Here is a 16,405-nt window from a genome sequence, read left to right on the forward strand (position 1 = left end):
GCCAGTTGCCCACCCCTCCCTCTCTCCACATCAGACCTTGAGTGTAAGATGGAATTCCATGCGCCTGGTAGGACTGTGGGCATCTGTCCGTACTGGGGCTTGGGAGTGGGCTCACAAGGGAAGATACAGTGAGAACAAGGGACTTGGGAGGGAGTCTCTAATGTGCTCTGTTGTAGTTTTTCTTATGTCAGGGTTTCCGAAAGCAAGCTCATCGCACGAGGTGAATTGTGCCGAAGCACGGCAGTAGAGGGCTGCCGCTCGCTCAGGCAAAACAGCGCCGTCTGCCCTGCTGTGGTAGCTTTTATTAAAGCATTATCTAGGTTTACACTTTAAGACTTGTTTTCTTAACATTCCAGAAATGCCAAAGTAGCAACATATGCTTTTATTGATTATACAAGCAACAGTGGGCTTTCTTGAAGACATGCCGTGCTTCGTCCTTGAGCGCAAAAGCAGCACAAAATTCCCACCATTATTTTGATTATACTGAAGTAGCACAAGGACATTTCCTTGCGTTCCCACCGTTCTGATTATACTGAGGACATCTCATGGATCAGTGCCCAAAGCACTCAATGCTTATTCGCATGCCCCCGGTTTGCCGGGGGGGTGGGGGGGGGTGGGGGTGGGGGGGGGTGGGGGGGGTGGGGGGGCGGGGCTCAAAGCAATCAGGACTGTTTGCAGTTCTGGCTTATTCACCAGCCCCCAGTTTGCTGGGTGGGGGGGCTCATGGGTCACGTCTCCTTTCCATGTCCTCAGTTATTCCACTACAGTGCTCAGATTAAAAACTAGAAAAAATTTACACTAATCATCCTTAATAGCTTAACGCATCCTCCTGGTTAAGGATGCCTGCAACACAGAGATAAGAAGAATATAACATGAAAATTCTCCTCCACCCACTCCCCAGAGATAATTGCTGCTAAGGTGTCCATTCCTCTTGTGACCTTTTTTTTTTTTGACTTTTAAACTTTCAGCTACATGATTCATAAGTTAATGCATTAATTTGTCATAAAAATCCAACTCTCCAAATATATAGAATCCAAGTCTAAGTCTCCCCTTCCCTATCCCAACCTGTCCTCCCCAGTCCTCTTCCCCCACCCAGTTTGGTAAATATCATTCCCAGTCCTTTTCCTGTGCACTTATAGTCATCTAAAAGTACAAAGACTAATTTGGCCTTTTTCTTCTACAAAACGGATCATGCTGTGTTCGATATAGATTTGTTCTGTTTTACCTACAAATGGTTGTACCTCCTTTTTTGTAAATGGTTGCAGAGTTAATCTTCCAGAGCATTTTTTGATGACTCTCCTGCCAGTGGACATTCAGTTAACTATTTTGTTATTAGATATTTTTTTGTTATTACAAATAATGTTGCAGTGAACATCTTTATACATACAGCTTTGTTCATACATGCAAGTGTCTCTGTTGGTATAAATTTTTAGAAGTGAAATTAGTGAGTCAAAGTGAACGGGTATTTAACATTTTTTATAAATATTGACAAATTGTTCTCCAAAATGATTGCACCACCTAAGTGGCTATCGACAGATGAATGGATAAAGGAGATGTGGCACGTATATACAATGGAATGTTACTCAGCCATAAAAAGAAACAAAAGTGAGTTATTTACAGTGAGGTGGATGGACCTAGAGACTGTCATACAGAGTGAAGTAAGTCAGAAAGAGAAAAACAAATACCGTATGCTGACACATATATATGGAATCTTAAAAAAAAAATCATTCTGAAGAACCTAGGGGCAGGACAGGAATCAAGACGCAGATGTAGAGAATGGACTTGAGGACACAGGGAGGGGGAAGGGTAAGCTGGGACGAAGTGAGAGTGGCATGGCCATATATACACTACCAAATGTAAAAGAGATAGCTAGTGGGAAGCAGCCGCATAGCACAGGGAGATCAGCTCGGTGCTCTCTGACCACCTAGAGGGGTGGGATAGGGAGAGTGGGAGGGAGACGCAAGAGGGAAGAGATATGGGGATATGTGTATATGTATAACTGATTCACTTTGTTATAAAGCAGAAACTAACACACCATTGTAAAGCAATTATACTCCAATAAAGATGTTAAAAAAAACCCCAAAACACAAGCAAACAAAAAAACCAAAATGATTGCACCTTGTTTTTTCTTCCAGTTAATTATACCTTAAGATTTTGCTGTATTAGTTCATATAGATTTACCTTCTTTAAATTTATTTACATTTTAAAAACTTACCAACTTCTTATAAAAATTTTCAAACATCCCAAAGAGTTGAAATAAGAGTATAGTGAACAATGACTGTGTACCCTCAAGCTAGATTCAGCAATTACTGTTTTTCCCTATTCACTTTCTTTTCTCTCTTTCTCTGTGTAAGTTTGCTGAATCATTTCCCCTCAAACTGCAGACATCTTGACACTTCCGTTCTAAATACTTCAGCCTACAGCTCCTAGGGAAAAGGACATTCTCTTGTATATCCACAATACCATAATCACACTCAAGATAATTATCAACAATTCTCTAATACTGTCTTCTTTATCTAATGGTCTGTTTATATTCAGATTTTCCCAGTTATCCCAGGAATGTGTTTTTTTTAAGTTTTTGTGTTTTTTTTTTAAAAAATCTGAATCCAGTCAGGTTTCAAGATTGCTTTTGTTCTCTCTCTTCAGGTTTTGTTTATTCACTTTTCAAAATCTAGGAGCACCTTGTTGTTTTCCATGGCGGCATCGTATTCTGTTCTGTGAATGTATCGTGGTTGATTTTTAGGTTGCGGGCATTACTTTTGTGGCTCCTCTAACAAGTGGTATTTAGTCCCAAAGAGTTTGAGGCACCGGTAGCCACAGTAGAAGTCTGTGGTCAGTTAATGATAATAAAGTGTTCCAAAGCCAAACTTGGTTGGCAGGAGAATTACCGAAGGCTGCATCCTTTCCCCTTGAAGGGAGATAGATTATCGTTCTAGTCTGTTCAGGTTCCTATAACAAAATACCATAAACTGTGTGGCTTATAAACCTCAGAAATCGATTTCTCACACTTCTGGAGGCTGGAAGTCTGATCAGGGTACCAGCAGGGTCAAGTGCAGACCCTTTTCCGGGTCACAGGGCAGGAAGGGCTAGGGAGCTCTCTGAGGCCTCCGATTTCATCAGAACCTAATCTCCTCCTAAAGGCCCCACCTCCTAATACCATCCCATCGGACATGAATTTGAGGGAGACACAAGCATTCAGACCATAGCAATAATCTGTTTTGATTCTCTGATTTCTTTGGAGAGGCTACAGTCTGGGGCTCAGCTGAGAGCAAGGTCCTCTCTTTGTAACCACCCATCCTCACTTTGCACTTCATCAGCAGCCGTGGACCCTTTTGGTAACACAAGTCCCCAGCTGGCTAGGGGAAACTCCTGGGTTGTGAACTTCCCCCACTCCCAGCACACCCCTCCCCCGTGCAGCTGTTCTCACTTCAGCTTGTCCTTCCCTCATTTCCTGGAGCCCAAGGCTAACGCTCCTCTATGTGCTCTGGCTCCCAGCCCTCCTGTCCGCTTCAGGACCTCTCACCATCCAGTGACTCCTGCCCCTCTTGCTTCTTCAACCTCCCTCTCCCCACTGGCACCTTCCCTCCATCTATAACTATGTTCAAGTATCTCCCAATTCTGTCAATACTCTCCTTGAGCTACGACTTCCATCTCTCGCCATCCGTTCACTCTTGAAAGAGTACCATGGACAGGGGACTGCGAAGTGGGCTGCATAAGGTGTTCTATTTGGGTGCATAAAGAGAATATCAGCGTTTCTATCCCCTTTAGAATTTCATCCATTTACTTTTCTCTGTTTGTATTTCATATACATGTATATCATTTGCCTTTCAACTCTTCTCATCTTCTCCAGCCTCCTTGAGATCCAGACCCACATTCCCACTGATTTATGGGCATTTCTGCGAGGTTCTCACACTGGGCTCACAAACTCAGCCCGGTCTCAGCTTTCCTTACGGCCCTCGTCCTCCAACCTGCTTCCTTGACTGTCGGCCCCAACTTAGGGAGGAATCCCAACATCCCACCAGCCAGCTAGGCCATCAGCCTGGGGGTCATCTTTGACCTGTCCTGTCACTCCTGCTTACCCACCCCCACCCCCACCATCTGTGTCAGCTACTCAGTCCTGGTGATTCAACTTCCTTAGGTTGTCTCAAACCTGCGCATCCTCTGTTCTCTCGCTGCCTCTGCCTTCAAGCTTGATTTAGACATTTCTATTCCCAGTCCCTGACACACAGCCACCAGCTGGAGCTCTGCACAACTATACATCGTACAGGACCGTCCCTACTTTTAAAGAAAAATCAAACCAAATCCAGTGCTTGATATACAGGTCCTTCCATGCTCTTTTGCTGCGCTGATGTTATCCCTTTATCTGTTAGCTTTCTCAACCAGACTATGAGCTCTTGTAGGGCAGGGACTGTGTCTTCATCACTGGCGTGTACCCAGAGCCAGACACATGACCTGCCACCTAGGAGTGTCTCAATAAATGATTCTTTTTAATTAGTTGGCCGAGAGTAAGAATGAGACTGTCATGGGTGAGAAGAGGAGAGCAGTGTTGATAATCCTTGAGAAATAAAGAAGTCTCCAGGAGAAACTCTCTCTTAGAGATGGGCCAAAAGAATGGATTGAGCTGGGAAGCTAAAGTTATCCCAGTAGTCGTCTGATAAAATAGTGATTTGTGACTTAGGGATGTGGGCAGGCCCAGGTGCCACCATCTCTTGCTGGAGGCTCTTGCTAGGGCAGAATAGTGAGGTGAAATGAGGTTCAGCTTTTGACCCAGAGAGACCTGGCATTAGTCTTGATGGCTGGAGTTGAAATCCTGGCTTTACCACTCACTGGCTGCATTGATGTTGAAAAGGAGGATGATAATAACAGCTAGCATCTATTGAGTACATATTATATGCCAGCACTGGGCCAGGAACTCTACACGAATTATTTCACCTAATTTCATCACAACTTGATGAGATAGCTTCTATTATCATTCCCACTTTACAAATGAGCCAACCGGAGCTCAGCAAGATTGTGATTTGCCCAAAGTCGCATAGCAACTAAATGATGGAGCTAGAATTTCAGTCGTAACAGCCTGACTGTAGGCTGGAGATATTCATTTGGGAGTCATCAGTATATAGATGGTATTTAGAGCCAGGAGCCTGCATAAGATTATCTAGTGAGTGAGAGTAGATAGAAAAGAAAGCCAAGGACTTGTTTCTGGGCCCCTCCAATATGTAGAGGAATTAGGAACATGGAGGTCATTGGTAACCTCAGTCAAAGCTATTTCGGGGGTTGGGGTGTGGTAGGTATGAAAATTTGATTGGAGTGGATGGAAGGATAATTCAGAGGAGAAGAAATGATGGCAGTGAGGAGAGACAAACCATTTGAGGAGTTTCTCTATAGAGGGAAGCAGAGATATGGGGGTGATAGCTGGAGGGTGCAGTGGGATCAAGAATATTTGTCTCTGGGCTTCCCTGGTGGCGTAGTGGTTGAGAGTCCGCCTGCCGATGCAGGAGACAGGGGTTCGTGCCCCGGTCCAGGAAGATCCCACATGCCGTGCCATGGCCGCGGAGCCTGCGCGTCTGGAACCTGTGCTCCGCAACGGGAGAGGCCACAACAGTGAGAGGCCTGTGTACTGCAAAAAAAAAAAGAATATTTGTCTCTTAGAGAGGGTGGGAGGGAGACACAAGAGGGAGGAGATATGGGGATATGTGTATATGTATAACTGATTCACTTTGTTATACAGCAGAAACTAACACACCATTGTAAAGCAATTATACTCCAATGAAGATGTTAAAAAAAAAAAGAACTTTTGTCTCTAGATGAACGACTTTGTAGCTTGTTTTATGATAGGAATGATCCAGTGAAAAAGGGGACAAATTGCTGGTGGTGCGTCCCCGAGTAGACGAGAAAGGATAGGACCTAGTGCAGGAATGGGGACTAGCCTTAGCCAGCAGCATGGGTGGGGACGCTGCAAGGAGGATGGCGACGTGGAGGTGGGAGCTTGTTGATGTTCTCTTCCAGTTGCCCCCTTTTCCCCCAATGAACTAGAAAGCCATGCCACCAGCCGAGGGGGAGGATGGGGGAACGTTTGAGGAACACAGCAGAAGTTATGAAATAGTGATAGGAATCGTTCAGGAGAGAGGAGAGTGAACGGACTTGAATGTGGTTGGATTATAAGGTCGCATTAAGGGCCCGCTCAAAGTTTGCAGTCATGAATTTCAAGGGTTAACAGCATAGCTTCACGTTTTTCTCCAGCCGTGCTTACTTGCATGGTAGAGGCACGGAAAAGGGTTGAAAATGTATGGGAGGGAGTAATGGGCAAGTATAGAAGTGAGGACATGAGGTAGGTGACGGCCAGCAAAACAGTGGAGGATCAGATGTGGGTCCTAGTGAAGGTGGAGGATTATTAGTCGGGATGTGAGGGGCGCGGAGTGATTGGGTAGATAGGAGGTGGTGGTTGGAGAGTGGGGTGCATGACAGAGTTTATGGAAGGGTTGGAGGTGTTGGCAGTGACAGGTATGATCATGGGGATAAAGGGCTGAGGTGAGATGGAGGTGAGACCCTCGAGGGGAATGGAGTTCAAGGCATTAGAAACCAGTGTGTGCTAAATATTGAAAACATGGGAATTTTGACAAAGGCATGTTGGACGGCAGTGACAGGGAGGGTCCAGAGTTGAGTTCTACGAGGAGAGTAGTGGGTGGGAGAGACTGATGACATAAGGTTCAGATCAGGGCAGCGGTTAGGAAGGAGACACCTTGTACCCGGCCCAGGGGTACAAGGTGACATGGGAGGGAAAGCACCCACCACTTGAGAGGGCTGTAGGGATAGCTGTGTCCTCAGGGGGGCGACCAGGTTTTCATCAAAGTAAGAAGGTCAAGGGACCGCTCAGAGAAGAGTTCGAAGATGGAGGGGATTTTGCAGATGATAGTGGGTTCCAGGGGATAGAGGGGAAGGGTTTCCAGCGTCGGGGAGCAGTGGAAGGTGCTCTCAGATTCGGGCTTGTAGAGAGCCATATGGAGGTTAGAGTTCAGCTGTTGGGCGGGGACCTGGGAGTCTTGGGCTTCTTACGGTAACGGAAGTAACCAGGGACATTTGGCACACGGGGATGGGCGGTCTTCACGGCAGAGTTGTGGTGGTGTGGCTGTCAGAGGGCGGAGGGTCGGTAGGAAGGAGGTCGGGGATCTCGCCATGGATGGAACCCGTGCGCTTCATATTTCGGCCAGTCCGATTCCAGAGGCCTGGAGAACTTTACCCGTCTACTCTTTTGGTTCTGAAAAAAGATGTTGACTTGGACATGAGAAGGAAGTTATGACTTATGTAGCTTAAAATGTTTTTATTGCCTTTGGCTTTCCATTGCAGTGATGTAGGACTTTCTGTCTAAAGCCTCGGGAATCCCCCAGCTGAAAAGGAGCCCAGATATGTACATTAGACTCGAGTTCCAGATGCGCGTTCTGGAGGGCAGAGACGAATTAGCCAAGTGGAACTTCTTCTGGGGGAAGTAAGACACTTCACAGATAGTGTTTATGAAATGGGTATCTTGCAATAATTAAGTGAGATAAGACACATGAAAGTATTTAACGCAGTGCGCGGTACATAAGTACTTTCTAAATATTCTTTGTTATTAAATGTCCACTGGTAGGTTCTTGCGTTCAGCTCCCTTCCCTGCCACTTGTGTGGTTTTCTTATGTTGCCCTCCTTCTCCTTCATCCCTTTCCCTTCCTCTCCCTGGCCTTAGCTGTCAGCGGTGCCCACACCTAGTCGAACGCTCTCTGTATCCTTCTGAGGTAGAGAACTCTTGGAATAGGGGGAGAGGCCGCCCTCAGAGGAAAGACGCTGCTGTTGGGGCCGGTCTCCTGGCCACCCCAGCTGAGATCTGTGACCGAGGTGTCTCCAGAGTCCCGGTGGGAGCTGAGAGACCTGTATTGCAGGCCAAGCTTGGCCACTGTGAAGGCGGGCATCACGTGAACAGGGAGGGACCGGGTCCAGGCCCCAGGTGGAGGACAATTGCTGATCCTGTTTTGCTAATGTGCTTGTATTACCACTCCCCTTGTTAACAGGGGCTCAGTTCCACTGCGCATCTCCCCTGCGCATCTCCCAGGTGTCAGGATTTTGTGGGAGGGAAGGAGCGGGGCATAGGGTAGGGGAGCGTACAAGCTAAGAGTATAAACTCGAGAGCCAGACTGCCTGGGTTTGAACCCTGATTCTGTCACCAGATGAGGCCTGTGCCCTTGGGTAAGTTATCTAACTTCTCTGTGCCTCAATTTCTCATCTCTAAAGTGGAGTTAATGGGAACAGTTACAGGTGAATTAATAGGTGAACTGACAGTTAACAAAACGCTTAATGGTTCCTGGCATGCAATAAGGATTCTACAAATGTTTGTTTTAGTAAAATTTTTTAAAATGTTTTTACAGCAATCTTATAACTATTTTAATTTTACTGGTGCCAAAACTGGGATGGAGAGGTTAAGTGACTCGCCCGAGGCCACAGGGACGTTAACTGGCGGAATCAAATCTAGAATAGGAATTTGGCAGACTCGAAAGTCCTTGCTTGCGGCCGCAATGCTGAACTGCCTCCCTGGACCAGCCTGGTGGGGAGTTTGCTTTCTAGAAGGGCTGTGAGGGAAGGGAAAGCAAGTGGGCACCGTGAGTCTAGGTGGGTAAATAGTGGCTGGAGTCTGAGACTTCAGCAATGGGGATACTGCTTGGGGACCTGGCTGGGACCCGGGTGAGCCCAGTTCTCTGCTCCCTGCTGTGGGAGCAGCAGGGAGAGGTCTAGTCCCTTAGGCGCCAGAGAGCTGAGCCTTCCCGAGCCCTTTGCCTTCTTGCCTGCTTTCTGTGTGACCGCAGTCCAGTCAGTTAATTTAAGGTAGTAGAGTGTCCCAGACCACGTTACTCTGAGGGTCCCCGTGGGCCTCTCAGGCCTCCAAAGTTACCTCCTGCTGGTGGTTTCCTCCACTGTGAAACCCCATGACCCCTTAAAGCTACTCCGGCGAGGTCTACAGAGACGCCTGGAACCTCATTTCTCTTTCTGGGATCTTACATTTCTTTCTGTGAGCATAAAATAATAGTCGATTATCATCTGGGTCCTTGGGAAATTTTCCTTCCGAGTCGGTTTTTATTTTCAAGAGCCAGACCGGTGACTCTGTCCAGGGTCTGCAGTCATCTCAGCTCCCATTCTGGGAGCTCTGCCATCTTTTGGTTTGGGCCCTTGGGTTCCTGGGTGTCGGGAGCCCAGAACTGGGTCCTCTCATGAGCTCACATGTTTGGTTCTGCGCTCGCCCTGTTGGGCACAGTGAGGCAGCTGACCCTTGCCCTGGGTGTCCTTGTTTCTCTGGGCTTCCCCTTGGCGGTGGGGGGGGGGAGGTGTGTGGGTGTGCGTGTGTGTATCTGTGTGTGTGTGTCTGTGTAGGGCTGTGTAAGCCCCGGAGGCCAGGCCTCTTGCCAGCAGCTGCAGTTCTTTTCCCAAAATTGAGTTAGCCGCTCAGCTGTTTCCACTCTCCCCCCACTGCCAAGCGCTGCAGCACGGTCCCCGTGCCAGGTGGAAAGCGCACTCTGCTTTGGTAATTTAGAGCTTCCATTTTGAGAGAACTGGGAAACAGGAGTGAATGAGTGGGCACGTTGGATGGAAGGAGGGTGGGGACATTCTTATTGGCAAAAGCTACGCCAGAACTGGCCCAGCTGCTTGGTCTTCACCCAAAATTAGGGCTAACCCTGGACTGACCCCAAGTATCCAGTGGAGAAACTCTTTATTCTTGGATCTAGACCTAACCAGACCTGGCAATCAATATTTTTTAATCTGCAAAATGGGAATAATAAATCCTAGCCCATATGTTCTTCATGTCAAATGAGAAGTAAGCTTTTAAGTGGTCGTCAGCTACTCACCAGGAGCAGGAAATGACGCAAGCCTGTGTTTCTTCAAGTATATTTCTGCAGAACACTAAGTGCTGTTTTTTTTTTTTTTTTTTTTTACAAAGGCACTGGCTAAATAAGTTTGGGCCACACTGGATAAACAGTGTTAAGCAGCCTTCTTTTTTTTTTTTTTTTTTTTTTGCGGTACGCGGGCCTCTCACTGTTGTGGCCCCTCCCGTTGCGGAGCACAGGCTCCGGACGCGCAGGCTCAGCGGCCATGGCTCACGGGCCCAGTCGCTGCACGGCACGTGGGATCTTCCCGGACCGGGGCACGAACCCGTGTCCCCTGCATCGGCAGGCGGACTCTCAACCACTGCGCCACCAGGGAAGCCCAAGCAGCCTTCTTTGCACAGACCCCACAGGTCCTTAATCTACCACTAATATACATGGTGAATCTCCAAGGGGATAGATTGTAGGTAACATTTCTTTAATTTTTCGCCAAACTTTCTCAGCGGAGCAGTTTTCAAGTACCATCTCTGCAAAATACACTTTGGAAGATGCCAGCGTAGGTCATAGGTATATTCATTTCATCCTTTTTTCTCTAATTGCAAAGGGAGTTGAACTGGTTGAAGTGCGTGGGGTTGCTAAGATGTGGGTCCTTGGGAGCGAGGGCGTTCAGCTTCAGAATCTGTTGGAATGAGTGCTTCCTGCTCTGAAACACTTCTCTCTCTCCTGTCCTTACAGCTCCCCTTTGAATTGGAGATTTACTACATTCAGCATGTTATGCTCTACGTGGTACCCATCTACCTGCTCTGGAAAGGAGGTAAGGCCAGCAGGCCCCACCCCTATGCCATCCCGACACCTAGCCTCACCCTTCTGTTTGGGGCCCTCACAACCTCTTGGGTGCCTATCAGAATCTTGAGGTGCTGCCTGGCTGGGTCTGTGCAGACACCAGGCAGTGGGAAAACAACGGGCACAGGTGAGGCCCGCAAAGAGCCTGGTGGCTTTCCAGAACCATCCTTTGTGTGGGTGAGCTCGGTGCCACTGACGGCCTGTCCTAGGGCCGAGGCCTCAGGCTCTTCGTCCATGGTGGCGTTGGGTTTTCACGGAGCCTCACGCACTCCGTCACTCGCTTCTGCTTGTGCCTTCTCCAGGCCTCAGTGTGCATAGGCCGGGAGCATAGGGTGCAAGAAGGGTGCATATAGGGTGCATAGGCCGGGAGCATAGGGTACAAGAAGAGAAGGACCTTGTGCTTTTGTTCATTATACCCATCCTCTCAGAACTAAAAAAGGTATTGAAACGGGCAAGAAGTCCAGAAACTGGGATTATGGGATTGAGGGAAGAGGCAGGTGAAAGAGCAGTGACCTTCATGTAAAACAAAGCATCGAAAATCTTCAACTGATCATCAGGGGAGAGACCGCCAACCTGGTCAGGAAGTTGATCTCTTTGTGACCTCACAATGACCCTTAAATGATCCCCTCCCTCTACTGTGTAGTAGACAAACGAGAAGGGGAGACTGGCTGTGAGAGCCCCGTTCTCGATGTTCTGACCTTCCCGGAAGGCCCTGTACCTGGAAATCATCCTCTTCTAGTCATAGCCACCAGCCTCTCTATCTTGGTTGCTGGGACTTTTCTGGGAGACCAACCTCACCCCAGGCAGCAAGGGTTTCATTTCTATCACGTGAAGCCACATGGACCCTAAAACCCACTGGGAGATCGTTTGGAAGTCGTGCTTCCTCTAACTCAGGAATTCTAGCAAATCTTAAGAACTCCTGGCACGAGGGAGCCTCAAGGACCAGTCAACCGGGGGACATGCTGGAGGATGGGAACTGTTGCTCTCCATGGAGTCTACTTACAGTCAAGGGTCCCTGGTTTCTGTCAGTTAGGACTCTTCTTAGGACCTGTCTCTAAATATTCTTTGAGGCTGTCTTTACCCTGTATAGCCACTTGGGGTCTCACACTGTCAAAGAGCACTTCCTTTTAATTTGCACTAAACACACTCTTTTTCCCCACTGAGCTTTTAGAGAGGTCTGACGTTCCAATATCTAGGTGACTTGTGCCATTTCTCAGGTCTGTCCCCTGTGGCACAGGAAATAGCTTCCTAATAATATGTTAAGTCTCAGAGATACACTCATTCGGAAGGGAACCAGGCAGGAAGCTGCCCCAGGGCTCCAGAGCCCCACCACTCATGGTTCCTGGTTTCTGAGGTGTGGGATGCAAGTTCTGGCCAAATGTGCATGGCTATTAGTTAAACCTGTTTGTGCTCTGAGGTGCCATAAAAGTCTGTCAGTTGGCCGAGCCAGAGTGGTCTGACACGGAAAATACCCAGTAGCCTCTACGTCCCCCGCCTCTTCAAAAAATCCCGCCATCTGGGAAGCTACACTTTCTAGAAGTGGCTGATTCCACTGCAGCCTTCTATTGAATCTGTTGCTGCACTGTTTGGGGGAACTGAGCTAAGGAAGTAGGGATTCCAAAGTCTTAGTTCCAGTTTACTTATTTGTTTACTGTGAGTGAGCCTTTCCCCTCTCATCTGGTGCCTGGCCTTGAAAAGAGGCTGTGATAGTAGTAACAGTAATGGCAACCACAGTGTAACTATCAATGCCTACTTTTTATTGAGCGTTTTCTGTGCAGGATACTGTGCTAGGCATGTTTTGTGTATGTCCCCATCACAGCTAACCTGGTGAAAAATCCTCCTTCCACAGAGGGGAAAAAAAAAAAAATCAAGGCTCAGGAAGGTTAGGTACCTTGCCCTGCAGCTTGGATTCAAAGCCTGGCCTTGATTCTCTCACACACCACGTTGTCCTAAAAGACAGATGTGTGTCTCCTGACCACATCAGGCTGGGAATCAGCCCTCCAGCCTGCCCTGCTTCAGCCAGTCACTCAACACAGACAGGTGTACCTCATTTTATTACACTTTGCTTTATCGTGTTTTGTTTTGTTTTGTTTTTTTTACAAATTAAAGGTTTGTGGCAACCCTGCATTGTCAGAGGATGGTTAGCATTTTTTAGCAATAAAGTATTTTCTAATGAAGGTATGTACTTTGTTTTTTTAGCCATAATGCTATTGCACACTTAGTAGACTACAGTATAACGTAAACGTAACTCTGATATGTGCTGGGAAACCAAATAAATCATGCGGCTCACTTTATTGCTCTATTCGCTTTATGGCCGTGGTCTGCAACCAAATCCGCAGTAACTCCGAGGTGTGCCGGGATCTGTTCAGCACCTACTATGTGCAGAGCATTTGCGCTAGGGAATCAGAGACGAACCAGAAAGGCCCAGTCCTTCCACAGGGAGTCCCTGTCTGATAGAGAAGGCAGGTGTAATACAGCGTGACAAGTGCAACTGTGAGAGCATGATAGGATTTCCGAAGCCTTGTTCGCCTTCCCTGCTTTACCATTTCTGGGCTCTTGTGTGCTCTTGGCTTCCTTTCTGGCTCTTTGCTGTCATCTGCTGTTCACTTGGGGGAAATTATGAGCATATAGAGGAAATGAAAAATCTGGATTTCCTGAGGTTGGTTTTACCTTCACGTGAGCCTTGGATGTAGGCCTTGCAGAGGGGGCGTGGATCTGGAGTGAACAGTGGGAAAAGTATTCCCTGAAAACCAAAAAGCTGAGAGTTTGGGGCTTCTCTTCCCTAATAAAAGTCTTGTAAATTTCCAGAGCTAGCTGGCTCAGGAGTTTTTACCCAAGGCCAGACAGCTCTCCTTTATGTACCTCCCACGCCCGGGAACCCTGTTTCCCTGAAAGGCAGGGTACTGCTTCTCCCGTGGTTTGGGGGTGTCTGGGGGGTGCTGAGTGGGAATCTCATTCCGCCCTCATTTCTGCAGCCCTTCGGCGCCACCACAGTAAACATGACCTCCCCTGTCCACACTGCTCTTTTCTTCCTCCAGCCGGGCTCTTTATTTCTCTTTCCTTTCCTCCCAACTCTGACTTTGGCCGTGTGCAAGTCCACCCTTACCCCCAGCTCTTCACAGAACACAAAGTCCTCCCAGCTCTTGCCTGAAACTCCCTTTAACGGAGGCTGTTCTCTCTGCTTGGCCCTTTGTGCCGCCCGGCTCTCCACTGTCTCTTCCAGACCACTGTCTCGCCTCTGCCTTCTCTGACAGTGCTTTCTCCTCTACCATCTCTCTTTTTCACTACCACCACCACCTAAACCTCTTGGTCACTTCTCCCACGTTCCGCCGTGCCTTTGGCCCATGGCTCTCTCACTGTGTTCATTACAACTCTAGCCAGCATCCTGAGAGCCTTCCGGTGAGGGGCACTCCTCCCACCCCCAGCTTCTTAAGGTTTGGGCTTCTTAATTGCAGTGACTTCTGGATCCCCTTTAGCCACCTGGCCCTTGCTTTCCACTAAAACTCTTCTATCTGAGATCATAAGCCTTTATGTCCTTTTCTTTGACCCAAATATCTACTCCTTTTCAACCTCCCCTTTTCCCCGGTCAGCTTGTGCCACTGTGACCAATTACTGGGACTTTCCCTTCACCAGCTCCTGAGACTGTCTCACTCCCTTGTCCCATCCACTGGGATTAGTGTCTAATCCCAGTGTCCAGTCTTAGTCTACTGAGAAAATCTCTCGGATCACTCAGATTTGGGCCGCAGAAATCCCATGGTCTCTGTTATAATTGAGCTCTCAACAGCATCGCTCGCTTATTTTCTGTCTTTCACCGGCTCCTCCACATGCTGCCCTCAGAAGTCATATGCCAAAGCTTTAGCGCCCTCCCCAAACTTCCTGTCCAGTCTATTCAAACTTCCAGTCCTCTCCACTTTCAGTAGACGTTCTCCCAATAAATGACTGGGGAAATACAGACTTGCTGGTGTGAATTTTCCCGCAGCGACCTCTCTCCACTTGATAAGTTTCTTTAACCACGCCCATCCTTAGGTTCCTCCCTCCCGTCTTGGAGGGAGTGGTGTTCCTCCAGCACATGGCTGGTCCCACACCCCGGTGTGGTTGCCGCACATCCCTTCCACCTTCTCTGGAACCTCATCCCATCAATAAGTCCCTTGTTTGTCCGGATTTTCAATGCTTCACTACTGGCTTTTCAGTCTTCCCTATTCTAAAAAGCTTTAACTCCACACAACTCCATTTTTCATCCTCCCTGTCAGCTAAGCATCTTTAAAAAATAGTCCAGGGCTTCCCTGGTGGCGCAGTGGTTGAGAGTCCGCCTGCCGATGCAGGGGACACGGGTTCGTGTCCCGGTCCGGGAAGATCCCACGTGCCGCGGAGCGGCTGGGTCCGTGAGCCATGGCCGCTGAGCCTGCGCGTCCGGAGCCTGTGCTCCACAACGGGAGAGGCCACAACAGTGAGAGGCCCGTGTACTGCAAAAAAAAAAAAAAAAAAAAAAAAAGTCCGAACGATATTTCCTGAATTTCAGTTCTTTGGACATAATAAGTTTTGCCTTATTCATTATAATCACCTGTATTATTATATATGTAATATTTGATCTGTTGATTTTTTTTCCTAAGATATATTTGTTTTTAAGAGAAGCCTTATACTCTGTGAAATCCTGGATTCAGTACACTGGTTATCTATTTTAATACACCTTAAATATATAACTTTTAAATTAAAAACAAAATGTTTGCTACCTGAAATCACCTCATGAATAGGACATAACTTTTTTTTTTACATCTTTATTGGAGTATAATTGCTTTACAATGGTGTGTTAGTTTCTGCTTTATAACAAAGTGAGTCAGTTATACATATACATATGTTCCCATATCTCTTCCCTCTTGCGTCTCCCTCCCTCCCACCCTCCCTATCCCACCCCTCTAGGTAGTCAGAGAGCACCGAGCTGATCTCCCTGTGCTATGCGGCTGCTTCCCACTAGCTATCGGTTTTACGTTTGGTAGTGTGTATATGTCCATGCCACTCTCTCACTTTGTAGGACATAACTTTGAGTGACTCTTGTCTGCATCTGATGAGCCCTCTTTTTAGTTATGTTTCATTCATCAGAATGTTGCCATCTGATGCCTACCCACACTGCCCACCTCTTCATGGAAACAGCACTTCTAAAGATTACCAACAACTGTGTGACCAAATCTAATGGCCGTCTCTCAGGCTTCATCCTGCCCGCACTCTTTGCTGCGTTGGATGTTGTTGAACACTCCTTTTTGGAATGTTCTACTCTCAGGGCTTCCAGCATCCCCCCCCCCCCCCGCTCCCGGCTTGCCCACCTCACTGACCATGCCTTCCCGAGTCTCCTGCAGGAGTTCTCTTTCCTCTGTCCCCACAGTTCTGTTCTGGCCTCACCTCTTGCTCTGCTACTCCCGGCGTGGTCTCATGTGCTTACACAACTTAGCCACCAGTCTGTGCAGTGATGGCCACCACATTGCCCTCTGCAGCCCGGAATCTTAGGAGATTCCTTTTCATGTTGTTAACTCAAGCATCTCCACCTGAATATGTCAAGCATACTCAAGATATGCTTGATACTCAAGATATCATATCAAGATAGTCAAGATATCATAAGCTCATCTTGTCTGTGCGCACTCATTACCTTCCCCATCAGCTCTGCTTCTCTTCTGAGGCTTTTGACAGGTAGCACCACCAGTCACCCCAGGTAGAACCTGGGAATCATC

The 16,405-nt window shown here is 47.8% G+C and overlaps 1 protein-coding gene across 17 annotated transcripts in view; it reads left to right on the top strand.

Moving 5' to 3' along the window:
- The window catches only part of TMEM164 (transmembrane protein 164), a 176,612-nt gene that overhangs the window by 115,093 nt on the left and 45,114 nt on the right, over positions 1 to 16,405 (top strand). For all 17 annotated transcript variants that reach the window (XR_004348049.1, XR_004348047.1, XR_004348048.1 and 14 more), the window contains one exon: positions 10,578 to 10,656. Coding sequence is in view for 14 of the 17 variants with exons in the window: in XM_032619627.1 (XP_032475518.1) it covers positions 10,578 to 10,656 (79 nt within the window). In the remaining 3 variants the exon portion in view is untranslated. The remainder of the gene's footprint in view (positions 1 to 10,577; positions 10,657 to 16,405) is intronic.

This window comes from Phocoena sinus, chromosome X (genome assembly GCF_008692025.1).
Source record: "Phocoena sinus isolate mPhoSin1 chromosome X, mPhoSin1.pri, whole genome shotgun sequence".
In the NCBI taxonomy this organism is placed as follows: domain Eukaryota; kingdom Metazoa; phylum Chordata; class Mammalia; order Artiodactyla; family Phocoenidae; genus Phocoena; species Phocoena sinus.